The 13,278-nt window shown below is 43.5% G+C and overlaps 1 protein-coding gene across 1 annotated transcript in view; it reads left to right on the forward strand.

The window, feature by feature from the left end:
• Positions 1-8,146: 8,146 nt before the first annotated feature.
• The window catches only part of POU2F2 (POU class 2 homeobox 2), a 189,254-nt gene continuing 184,122 nt past the window's right edge, over positions 8,147-13,278 (forward strand). Inside the window, exon 1 of the mRNA XM_075329330.1 lies at positions 8,147-8,170. Within this exon, the coding sequence (XP_075185445.1) occupies positions 8,149-8,170 (22 nt within the window). The 5' untranslated portion in view covers positions 8,147-8,148. The remainder of the gene's footprint in view (positions 8,171-13,278) is intronic.

Here is a 13,278-nt window from a genome sequence, read left to right on the forward strand (position 1 = left end):
AATGTGGTCATGGCACACTGTTATGGGGCAAGGATCTGCTGCTGACACTGTTATGGGGGTAATGTCACCAAATTCTCTACTAAGGTACCCCATCCTGGTAATTATCCTCCTGCTTTGTATATGATCCTCATGCCTTGTGTATATATATGTCCCTCATCCTGGGATAGCTCCATCCTGCTATATACTGCCATCCTGGTATATGCTCCCATCCTGCTATATACCCCATCCTGGCATATGGCTGCATCCTGCTATATACCCCATCCTTGTATATGGCCGCATCCTGCTATATACCTCATCCTGGTGTATGGCCACATCCTGCTATATACCCCATCCTGGTGTATGGCCGCATCCTGCAATATATCCGCATCCTGCTATATACCCCATCCTGGTGTATGGCCGTATCCTGTGGCACACAAACAAATAAACGTTTATACTCACCTTTCCTCGCTTCACGCAGCATCGCTCCTCCTCCCGTCTGTGCCAGCAGCAGCGCCGCTGGTTTCCGGGCTTACATGCATTGGCCAATACATAAACTAAATATCTCTCTTTTGCAGTAATGCAGTGCCATATTTTCCCTTGTACATTTTTGGCTTTTCAGTGTGCAGCTGTCTGCATTTTATAGTTACTATGTTTTTTCGGCTAGCATCTGTTCACATTTGTTGAATGTGCGGGTCAGTTTTTTGTATATGAGCAGCAGCTCCGCTGACTTGTGTGGAGCCGGCCTTGATCCCTGCAGCATCGCTCGTTTTCCTGTCTGTGCCGACCGCGGCTGTATGTGGACACGTGCGCTCAGCGATGACGTCATCACTGCGCACCACTAGACTCCACACACAGCCGGGGCCGGCAGACAGGAGGACGAGCGGATCTGCAGGGGAACGGTAACTGGTGAGTATACTGATTCACTCCACCCAGCGCTAATAATGATGCGCTGGGGGCAGTGAATACAGCCGCACATGATCACTCCGGGCTGTAGTGGCCAGGGGTGATCATGCGGTCTGGCTGTTTAGTATGTGCACACACCCCGCCCATCACCCCACCCACCTGTCAGCACCGGCTTCAGCGCTGAGAGATGATGGGCGGGAGGATGCATACATATGAAATGAGCGGGCCCACGTGGTCACGGTAGGCGCTGCTGCAGTCTGCTCATGCCCCCGATGACCCGTGCCACTGCAGCACCCTCATCCCCCGCAGCCATGCTCTACATTCAGACTATAAGACGCACCCCCCACTTTCCCCCAACATTTGGGGGAAAAATAGTGCGTCTTATAGTCCGAAAAATACGGTATGCTAATTCTGTCATTTTACTGTATTGTTAGTGTTTTGCTACTAAAATTCTAAATGTGTATTTTTATTTTTTTCTTAGTATTTTGTAAATCCACCTTTTGGTTTCAACACTGTCTGAATACTTCTGGGCATGCTCTTGATCAGATTCAAGCATGTCTCCACCGAAATCTGATCCTGGGTCTCTTCTACACGTTCCCTATGTTGGTGTATACTGGTCGGCTCAGTTGGTTATGTATATGCCTTTTCTTTCAACTCTACACACAAGTGTTCCTTTAGGTTGAGGTGTGGGGACTGTGGGGCCAATCCAGTCCCTCTACTTCATTGTCATTGAACCATTTTTTCACCAGTCTCTATGTATGGTTCGGGTTATTGTCTTGCTGGAATACTATGTTTTTTTCATACCCATATTACTCGATTGTACGAAGTAACTCATTTTGTAGGATACTCGCATATACCTTAGCATTGAGGCCACCATCAATCCAATGCCTTTGGCTGTGAAACAACCTCATATCATCAGGCTTCCTCCACCAAACTTGGCAGTTCCTTCAGTTTCTCGATCCATTAGTTCCTTTTCCCCTTGTTTCTTCCAGACCCATTTGCACCCATCAGAGCCTAGTCTACTGACTTTTATCTCATCACTCCAAATCACCTGTTTCTAATTTTTTACTGTCCACTTTTCATACTTTTTTGCAAACTCAAGCCGACTCTTTTTCGGGCCATCATTCCAGACTTGTGTAATGTGCATCACATGATGCTTACATTGACGTCTGTGATCTCATTAGTGCGAAGCTTACTGCCTCCACTTCCGTGTTTGTTTGTTTCCAGAACTGATAGACCTTGTGATGAGTCAGCTTGTTGGCTACAATATTTTGCCTGTACATCCACCTCTTGGCTTTTGAATGGATGGAAGGACTTAATTTTGTTTTCTTCCAACTATCATGGCCTCACATAATGCAGTTAGGCAATTTTTCGGGCTGAGAGACCGCTATCGACTAGCTGGATGATGTTGTTTCTCTTTTCTTGGGAAATCTTCTTCATGGCTTCTCAATTCTAACCAGAGACCTAATAATACACTGAGCTGTTAGGGAATGTGAGAACAGGTTGTAATGTGTAGTATACAGGAAGAAAAAAAAATTTCAACTGTAGGAGCAAAGCAGTAACAATGCAATGACATGACAAGAATCTGCATAACTAATCTGTCACGGAGTTACGCTGGCCGGCTGACAAGCCAGTTGCAGCAAGTGCTAGAAGATCACAGAGAGCATGTGTTATTATCTGACAGTTCCCTGTTTCTGCAGCCAGTGGACTCTATGGACCTGTGGAACTGTCAGTCATTCCTAGTAGTTGGTATCCTCTGACTTCCTTTATTAACCTCACCCTGGGGTGGTTTGGGTGTGGTTTATAGTTTGTCCCTTGTTGTAGTCTGTAGTGGTCATCTCCTGTTGCTCCTGAGACTTCTGTAGTTGCTGCTTCTCAGATTAGTGTTGACTTTTGCTATTTACCTGGGGTATTGTGATAGCATTATTGTTTCCCCTGTATTGTTTCCTTCTGTCTTCCTTTGGTGTTAGTGGTGTTGACTAGCGCTCATACCCGCCATCCTTACTTAGGGCCCTTTTGCCAGGGGAAAAAAGGGCCCCAGGTATCCAGCTCAGCGACAGGTGTGGAACCTATATAGGGTCGGTGAGGGCAGCGAGAGTGAGCTGCAGGTTGTTGTGAGGGGTCACCATTTCCCACTTTCCCTAGCAATAAGGCTTTCCTTCCCCCTTCCTTTGTGTTGTAGTATACAGCTGGTATAGCCTCTATCCCCTTCCAAGACATAATCATCTGCTAAATACTTGCAAGTCGAATTTATTTATGAGATTGCCAAGAATGAAAATGAAAGTCTCGCACTCAAAGCTGTAATGCATAGTGACATATGGAACCTCAAAGTCAAACGTTCAAAACATTGTTACCCTTTTGCTTGTCAGTGTAAGAGCAAAACCTGGCCACTTGTAAAATGGGGACAGCTCCATGTTAAACATTCATAGAAAAATATAGTTGGTAGAATTTATGTCAATGAACATGATTAACATAAAAGTACATATATGTTCTTTATCTTCTAGGTCTTCCATCATATTGCAGGGTCTGCACATTCACATTTATCCATATAAGCCCTCTAGAAGCCAGAAGTATAATGGTAGGTGATCTCGGTTATCGTTGGTTTCGGTTTTCGTTGATTTTTTTCCACTAAAAATTTGCCTCGGTTTTCGTTGATTGCCTCGGTTTTCGTCTGTTTTTTTTGTCTGCATGCCCACGTGACTACGCTGCTATTTTTGCAACAACAAAGGGTGATCCATGCATTCTCCGGCTCTGTGTGGTATTATGTGAGTGTCACCCCGCTTGTCAGTTTCATGTATGTAACAAATGTAAGATAAAATCTATTTATTCTTTACATTCGTATTTTATATTCATTTAATATTCCTTTTATATTAATTTCTTATTGTTTTCAGCATTAATCCCTATCTTTATTCCCTATAAAATGTGATTTTTTTGTATGTATTTTAGAGTGTCTAAAACGGATTAATTGGATTTACATTGATTCCTATGGAAAAAAATTGCTTCGGCTTTAGTCGGTTTTGGTTTTCATTGATTGTATTCAGACGGATTATCAACGAAAATCGAGGTATCACTGTAGTTTGTTTTTGTAATTAAACCCTTATGAATTAAGTTCTAGCAAAGTGATCACATCCAAAATCACTTCCAAATGGGGACATTTTCCACTGCTCTTATTGACCTACATACTTTTTCTTTAGATCAAGACATGGGAACCCCAAATAGCAGCGCATCCTAAAAAATGCTTTTGACAAACAGGTAAGTGTTCCCTAAAATAAATAAAAGTGAATTGTGTGCAAATGGATAGTCATTCAATTGGACTGTATCTCCAGGGATTTCAGGGTCACTTCGACACCTCGAACTTCCACACTGCTCCCTTTGATCCCATATATGCTGGTCACCTGTGCAGCCACTTGTATACATTGAATGAGTGTGACTGATCACAGTATGTAAATCCATTCCGCACAATGGCATTTTAATAACCGATGAGAACAGATGCTACACTTGATCTTAGCCACATTGCAATATGTTTCCAATTCCTAATATCGACAATATATTTAAACAAAAGATTTTGCATCCTTTGTCAATCATTAAACCCTATTAATCTGGGTGAAGAGCGGCTTTGTAGTTATGTGTGGTGAATGCATATCACAACCCAGAATGTTTGTCTGGTCCAAAAATTGGTGATTGATTATATACCTGTTTTATGTGAATGCCCCATCCACTGACTGCTTTATATACAGGTGCATCTCAATAAATTAGAATATCATCAAGAAATTAATTTATTTGTAGTCCATGTCCTGGATACGTCTGTGTGTGGCGGCTCTTGAAGCATTGACTCCAGCAGAAGTCCACTCTTTGTGAATCTCCCACAAATTTTCGAATGGCCTTTTCTTAACAGTCCTCTCAAGGCTGTGGTTATCCCAGTTGCTTGTGCACCTTTTTCTACCACACTTTTTCCTTCCACTCAACTTTCTATTAATATGCTTGGATATAGCACTCTATGAACAGCCAGCTTCTTTAGCAATAATCTTTTGTGGCTTACCCTCCCTGTGGAGTCTGTCAATGACTGCCTTCTGGACATCTGTCAAGTCAGACGTCTTTCCCATGATTGTGTAGCCTACTGAACCAGACTAAGGGACCATTTTAAATGCTTAGGAAGCCTTTGCAAGTGTTTTGTAATTATTCTAATTTTCTGAGATAATGACTTTTGGGTTTTCAGTGGCTGTAAGCCATAATGATCAACATTAACGGAAATAAACACTTGAAATAGATCCCTCTGTGTGTAATGACTATATATAATATATGCGTTTCCCTTCTTGTATTGAATTACTGAAATACATTTTTGATTTATTGAGATGCCTTCGTATTGTATTGAGAAGACATCTAGATGTGAGAAACAGTGCACAATAGGGTGATACCATGGGTAAGTGCTCGGTTAACGCTCACCTGGTGGAGGCCATGAAGAAAAACAGCTGCTGCTGCCCTGTGGCCGGTGGATGAATCCAGGGGCAGACATATCATTGGTGCAACGTCTGCAGCTGCAGAAGGACCCATGAGGTAGGGGGCCCATTTCAACCTCCAAAACAGGTGGAATTGTGCATTATGATGAGCTCTTGAAATACAATGGGCTCATATATTGTTCTTGCCCATTGCCCCTTTTCTGTCTGTGTCCACCAGTGGTTGAATCATTCATGAAATCTTGGATCCAGTTTGGTGAAAACACGGTAGGTGGATGTGCTGCTGCAGTAAACGGATTCTTCAATAATAATAGTAATAAGGTTTATTATACACAATGCTGTACCAGCCTTTATCAAGTGAATAAAAAAACAAATGTCAAACATATTGGATTGAATATTCGTATACAATAGAACAAAGTGCTGTGCTGTGATTATGCTTGTTGCAATAATGATTGTACTGGTGGTAAAATTCATCCCCATTTATTATTGATCACTTGGTATAAATATACTATATGGAAAGAAGTATTGGGGCACTCCTACAAATTATATTTACATTTTTCATTCATTCAGCCCCACTGCCCTGGGGTACAACATACTGCCCCCGGTGTATAACATGCATCCCCCATCATGCCATCTGCCTTAACTAACATTACAGAATGGCTGGCGATAAATAACTCACTTATATCAGCGCTGTCCTGCAATATTAACCACCGATGTACCAAGTTTATTCATGATATTTCTGTGAGTGATATTATTGAGTAGTATAAGGAACCGCAGCAACTCAGCCACAAAGTGGAGACCACAAAATGATACAGAGCAGGGGGCTGAGGAGCAGAGGGCAGAAAAGTCACCATTACTGCAGAGTCCAGACCTCTGGTAACAGCAGCACAAACACTGCGTCTGTTGGGAGCTTCATGGCCGAACAGCTGCAGCAGCCATACATCACCAAGCACAATGCCGAGCCGTACATCACTAAGCACAATGTCGGATGGAGCAGTGTGAAGCTGCCACCAATGGACTCTGAAGGAGATGAGTTGTGCGCAGTGGCGGATCACACTGCTTTATTTGCATCTGATAGACGAGTCTGAGTTTGGTGAATGCCAGGAGAACGTTACCCCCTGACTGCATTGTGCCCGCTGTACAGATAGTGGAGGAGTATAATGCTATGGGCTTGTTTTTCAGCAGTTGGCTGAGTCCCCTTAAGGCCTAGTCACACTAAACAACTTACCAGCGATCCCAACAACGATACAACCTGATAGGGATCTCTGGTAAGTTGCTAGGAGGTTGCTGGTGAGAGGTCACACTGCGACGCTCCAGCGATCCCACCAGCAACCTGACCTGGCAGGGATCGCTGGAGTGTCGCTACACGAGTTGCTGGTGAGCTCACCAGCAACCAGTGTCCCAGCCCCCAGCCAACAGTGCCGCGTGGAAGATGCTGCGCTTGGTAACTAAGGTAAATATCGGGTAACCAACCCGATATTTACCCTGGTTACCAGTGCACGCAGCTACACGTGCAGAGAGCAGGGAGCAGCGCACACCGCTTAGCGCTGGCTCCTTGCTCTCCTAGTTACAGCACACATTGGGTTAATTACCCGATGTGTGCTGCAGCTACATGTGCACAGAGCAGGAGCCGGCACTGACAGTGAGAGCGGCGGAGGCTGGTAACGAAGGTAAATATCGGGTAACCAAGGACAGGGCTTCTTGGTTACCCGATGTTTACCGTGGTTACCAGTGTCCGCAGAAGCCGGCTCCTGCTGCCTGCACATTTAGTTGTTGCTGTCTCGCTGTCACACACAGCGATCTGTGCTTCACAGCGGGACAGCAACAACTAAAAAATGGCCCAGGACATTCAGCAACAACCAGCGACCTCACAGCAGGGGCCAGGTTGTTGCTGGATGTCACACACAGCAACATCGCTAGCAACGTCACAAAAGTTGTTCGTTAGCAGCGATGTTGCTAGCGATGTTGCTTAGTGTGACGTGGCCTTTAGTACCAGTGGAGGGAAATCCTAATACTTAAGCACAAGATATTGTGAACAATTGCAGCTTCCAACTTTGTGGGAACAGTACTGTGCCACTGCACAAGGTCCGTTAAGACATGGTTGGGGATAGAAGAACATGACCGGTCACACAGAGCCCAGACCTCGACCCTTTCCAAGATGTTTGGGATGAACTATACTGAAGATTGTGAGCCCGGCCTCTCCCCAATATCAGGGTCTATATTCTTATAAGGAGAAGGGTATTAAGGTACCACGCCAACGACCACTCATGCAGGAGATGAAATTAACGTAACTTTATTCCATACTCAGGTCTACGCGTTTCAGGAGCATCTGCTCCCTGTCCTCGTTCCCTTGGTGCCCTGTGTTCTGCCTCTTGCGGTTGCAGCCCCCTCCTTGCTGTTCGCTGGGCACCAAGGGAACGAGGACAGGGAGCAGATGCTCCTGAAACGCGTAGACCTGAGTATGGAATAAAGTTAAGTTAATTTCATCTCCTGCATGAGTGGTCGTTGGCGCGGTACCTTAATACCCTTCTCCTTATAAGAATATATTTTCATCCAAGGGGTGACTGCTGCCGCTGACCCAGTTTATATGCCTTTACAGTGGTTGTGACTTTCACAACTCTACTTGGTGAGTAACCTCTGTGTATTACACCCTATTTGTTTGTAGGGTAAGACCCTATTGCGCTCTCTTTCCACAGTGTTTTCACAATATCAGGGTCTGACTGCACAAAAACTCCTCTGGATGAATGGACAGAAATACTTGTAGACAAAGATCAGGAGCTGTTATATCTACAAAGGGACCAACTCCATCCTAATGTCAGGATTTAGAATGGGAGGTAGGTCATAAACGCTCCTTTAGGTGTCCCAGTACTTTTGTCCATAGAGTGTATATTATTATGTTTTTTTTCTATTTTGCCGCAAGCGCCTCTCTTTTTTGCTGTAATATATCTATAGGTTGTCCTTCAATAGACTGAGGGTACTTTCACACTTGCGTTCAGCGGAGTCCGTCACTATGGAGAATAGCGCAGTCCGTTAACGCACTGCGCTATTCTCCATAGACTTGTATGGACAACGCACTGTAACGCTAGTGTCTGCGTTGCATCCGCTGGACGACGCAGCGTCGTTATTTTGACGCTGCGTTGGGCGGAAGAAACGTAGCATGTAACGTTTTTTTGAGTGTAGGATTTCACTGTAGAATTTCACTGCGCATGCTCTTTTTTTTTTTAATCACAAACTTTATTTTGTCTCGGCCGAACGTTCAGCTGAGCGCTGTGTCACTTGCCGGCAGGCGGGCGCTCAGCTGAGCGCTGTAACTTGCCGGCAGCCGGGCATGTCGGCGGGCGGGCGCTCAGCTGAACGTTTGGCAAGTGAGAGCGCTCAGCTGAGCGACCGGCCGCCGGCTATTGAGAGCGATCAGCTGAGCGATCGGCCGCCGGCTATTGAGAGCGATCAGCTGAGCGATCGGCCGCCGGCTATTGAGAGCGATCAGCTGAGCGATCGGCCGCCGGCTATTGAGAGCGATCAGCTGATCGTTCACAATAGTCTGCTGCCGGTAAAACTGTAAAGAAGAAGAAGAAAAAAAAAAAGCTTTCCGTTGTTTTGTACGATCCATAGCATCCGTTGTGCCACTATATGCAACGCATCCGTTGCATCCGTCACACAACGCAATGCTACGGAAGCCGTCCAACGCAAGTGTGAAAGTAGCCTGACTTAAAAGAGGTCTAAAAGTAAGTAAAAGTGTTAAAATGCATAGTAAATGGATAATCAGTGCAGTGTCTACAGACTGTGGCAGGTACATACGGCTCCTTTGTGCCTTCTATTTTTTATGTTTCCTCACAAATCTTTACTATCAAAAAAAATATTGGCATGCCAATTATGTTTTGTTGTTACATTTTCTTTGGTAGTTCGATTCACAAAATATGTTTTTTTTTTTTCCTGTTAGGGAAACAGTGCCATGTATATCCTTAGGTTGTGTCTGGCATTGCAACTCGCCCCAATACACAGAACTGAGATTGAGATGTATTACCAGACACAGGTCGTGGGTAGGAGTGGGACAGTTTTTGGAAATAACATGTACCTTAGTTTATAATCTGTGATGACCTCTCTATATGTAGCTGCTGATGTATTATACAGTGAATCCTAGTTAATATGTGCTGCTGTAATGTCTATATATATATATATATATATATATATATATATATATATATATATATATATATATACATACACACACACACATATATATATATATATATATATATATATGTGTGTGTGTGTGTATGTATATGTATATATATATATGTGTGTGTGTATGTATATGTATATATATATATGTGTGTGTGTATGTATATATATATAATGTATATATGCAGTACATATGTGTGTGTATGTATATATATAATGTATATATGCAGTACATGTACACATGGCACAAGCAATATTTGGTCTCTTGTTACAAATGTTTAAATCATCTAATATCACTGTGTCACCAACAAAGACATAAGGTTGTATGAATATTCTATATTTTATATTTGCTTTCCTCCATGTATTCTTTTGCCTTTTCACAATTATTTTCTAAATTATTTGCTCTGTTACCTTGTTTTCTTATATTTCTCTTTCTCTCCCCCATCTCTTCTAATGATATGAGAGGGGTGGGCTGGGTCAGGAGCCCTTTGGCCCTCGGGACTATAGGGGGAAGGGGAGATAGAGGACAAAGGCCATGGCGCTACTGTCCCTTTGTCTACAAAAAAAGTGATAGAAACACTACTTATGATTGCCTGCAGATGGCACCAGAATAACCAGAGAGCAGGATCTGCTACTACCACAGCAAACAGATGTATGTAATGCTGGTCCGGCAGTCATCTTTAAAGGTGTCCAAGCCTTTTTTTTATCCTTGTGAAAATATAACTAAAAAGCCTATTAAGACTTCTAAGACCAGGTCAATCTAATTTTGAAAAAATATACTCTTTGAGAATTCACTATTTTCATGCTATTGCAGTTAGGCTACCTTCCAACAATGAGGTTTTGATCAGTTTTTGATGTTGCAGATTTTCTGCTCCATTTCTGCACCTAAAAATATGCAGCGTAAAAATGTCACCAAAAGCTCATCGTGAGATTGTAGCCTAAAGCCCGCTTTACATGCTACAATATATCTTACGATGTGTTGGCGGGGTCACGTCGTAAGTGACGCACATCCGGCATCGTAAGGTATATTGTTGCGTGTGACAGGTACGTGTGATTGAACGTTCATCGCATGCACGTCGTTCAATTCCTAAAAATTGAACGTGCGGTTGTTCAATCTTCCCGAGGCAGCACACATCGCTGTGTGTGACACCCCGGGAACGATGAACAGATCTTACCTGTGTCCCGCGGCACCCGGCCGACTATGTGGAAGGAAGGAGGTGGGCGGGAGGTTTACGTCCCGCTCATCTCCGCCCCTCCACTTCTATTGGCCGGCTGCCGTGTGACGACACTGACGCCGAACGTCCCTCCCACTCCAGGAAGTGGACGTTCGCCGCCCACATAGAGGTCGTATGGACTGGTAAGTACGTGTGACAGGAAATAATCGTTTGTGCGACACGTTCAACAAATTGAACGTGCTGCACATACGATGGGGGCGGTTACGATCGCATACGATATTGTATGCTTAATCGTAACGTGTAAAGCAGGCTTTAGAGTTTGTTATTTCAGCAAATTGGTCACTTTTTATAAATGTATATGAGTGCATTGTTCTGTGTTGGGGTGTCACTTATTAGTTGCATAGCTGATATATGCTTTTCAAAGGTTCCTAGGTACCCATACACCAATGCTAAATCTATGTTTCTATCTATCATAGAAAAAAATCACCCAAATTATATATGGCTCTTAATCATTGGCACATACTTCTACTTTTCATTGCCCCATATGCATGGTATTGCATTGGTAAAACGAAAAATATTAGGCTAAAGCTCCAATCATGCTGACAGCAAGTCACTTGTGAATTCCAATGCCAAAGCATTTGTGCTATTTGCGACACTTTAGAGGGAATCTCTCAGTTGGTTCAATCCTTCTAAGCCATTTATATGGCATGCAGGTTCTAGAAAGATGAATAAAATAATTATCTTGATATCTGCTATCTGATGTCATACTTAAGAGAAATCCACATTTTTTGTAATATGTACGTAAGGTGTTGAGATCTATAGGCTGGATACAAATGTCCCTGAGACTCCGCCTCCACAGCATATTGTAAATGAAAGTGAGCGTTACCAGTGTGAGACATGTATATCAGGAGAGCAGACTATCAGTCATTACATGTCTCACACTGGTAAAACCCTTTTTCATTTACCATAACTTTTAGGCCTTGGTTCCACTTGCGCAGAGCTTCCGATGTGAAAGCATTGGAAATGATATGCTAATGACCCTCTGCTGCGAGTGTGAGCCGAGCATCTTGTGACTGTGATCCGATCTTGCGATCTCATCGCAGCTGTGGGGGAGGGAGCACTTTCTCCCTTTCCTCCGTGGCTTGTCTCCGCGTACATTGCAATGCGGTTGGATGACATGCGAGTGCAGTGTGATGTTTCACACACACACACCCATAGACTTGTATGGGTGCGTGTGAGCCGAGACTTGCTGCCAAACGCAGAATGCTGCGATTCTTTTCTCACACTGCCCCATAGTTTTGCACTGGTGTGAGTGCAATCCGATGTTTTATTGGATTGCAGTTGTCCGAGCAAAACGCAAGTGGAACCGAGGCCTTAGAGGCAGATTCTGAGGGAGATCAATGTCCGGCCCATAGATCTTAACAGCTCATTTACATAATAAGAAAAATGGGAATTTCCCTCGAATAAGATATTGGATTGCAGCTTTCAAGTAAGGTTGATCCTACTGACCTGGCACCAGCATCGATCATCTGTTCCCGACAAAGGCCGGATGTGATCAGTTGCAGAGTGGTGCAGTACAGTTCTGTCAACTGTATAGTTGCTGTGGCTGGGTGCTACATATGCGCCCCCACAACAGTTGAATAGGAGTAGATCTACAGTACCCCGCTGCAGCCACCATTCTTTGGATATAGCTGTGTTCTACTGCTCCATCAAGCCGCATCAAAAACAACTGATTTGCAGCGGTGTCGAGTTTTGCGCCTCTACAGATCTGTTATCCTTGCGATAGAAAAGCAATATTACGTACTTGACAACCCCTTTAAATAGCGATCACATGGCACCGTATCCATGAAATTAAAAGTAATCTCTGTGCAAAATATGATATATTGTAATATTATATATCATTTTATACCCTTATCCTCCAGTTTAGTGCATCAGATGGTTCACTCCTATATTTTTAGTGGTTTCCAGAATGTAAAGCTCTAGCATGCAAAAGCTTTTTCTTGTATAATGTGACTAGAGGATGCAAAGGACATGTAATTAAAAGCATAGGCCAAGGGCTGATGTCCACCACTGGTAACATTTGTCCTTTTGTGAGGAGAGAAATGCCCTCAAGCCACCACTATACACATGCATGCACTCACACACTAAACAAGAGTCACCCCCTCCTATCAAATATGCTTTCTGTGGCCCTTCAGGTCATTTAAATTATCTCATTTTTACATGTGGGTTTATGTTTACATTGTCTGCATTGTCTCTATCCCTTTCACAAAACATGCTAACTTTTGCACGCTCTACAACGTTGCTATAAAAATGCACAGATCTTTCCACTTTTGCTAAACCATTTCCACAAATACGATGTTAGAAAATCACATATATGCATGGTGGGGGTGTATAACCTTATTGCATATCATCAATATTAATGTAAAGCGTACACTCAGGAGTGAAGATTCAGCAGTCTGCGCATCACATAATCGCAGTTTACTCATGCTGAAATCACTGGAGTCAGTAGCTTGTGCTGGTAAAATCACTGATTAAAATAAGGCTATGTGCACACAACGTTCTATAATCTCGGATGAACTCACAGA

Source organism: Anomaloglossus baeobatrachus, chromosome 11 (genome assembly GCF_048569485.1).
Source record: "Anomaloglossus baeobatrachus isolate aAnoBae1 chromosome 11, aAnoBae1.hap1, whole genome shotgun sequence".
In the NCBI taxonomy this organism is placed as follows: Eukaryota; Metazoa; Chordata; class Amphibia; order Anura; family Aromobatidae; genus Anomaloglossus; species Anomaloglossus baeobatrachus.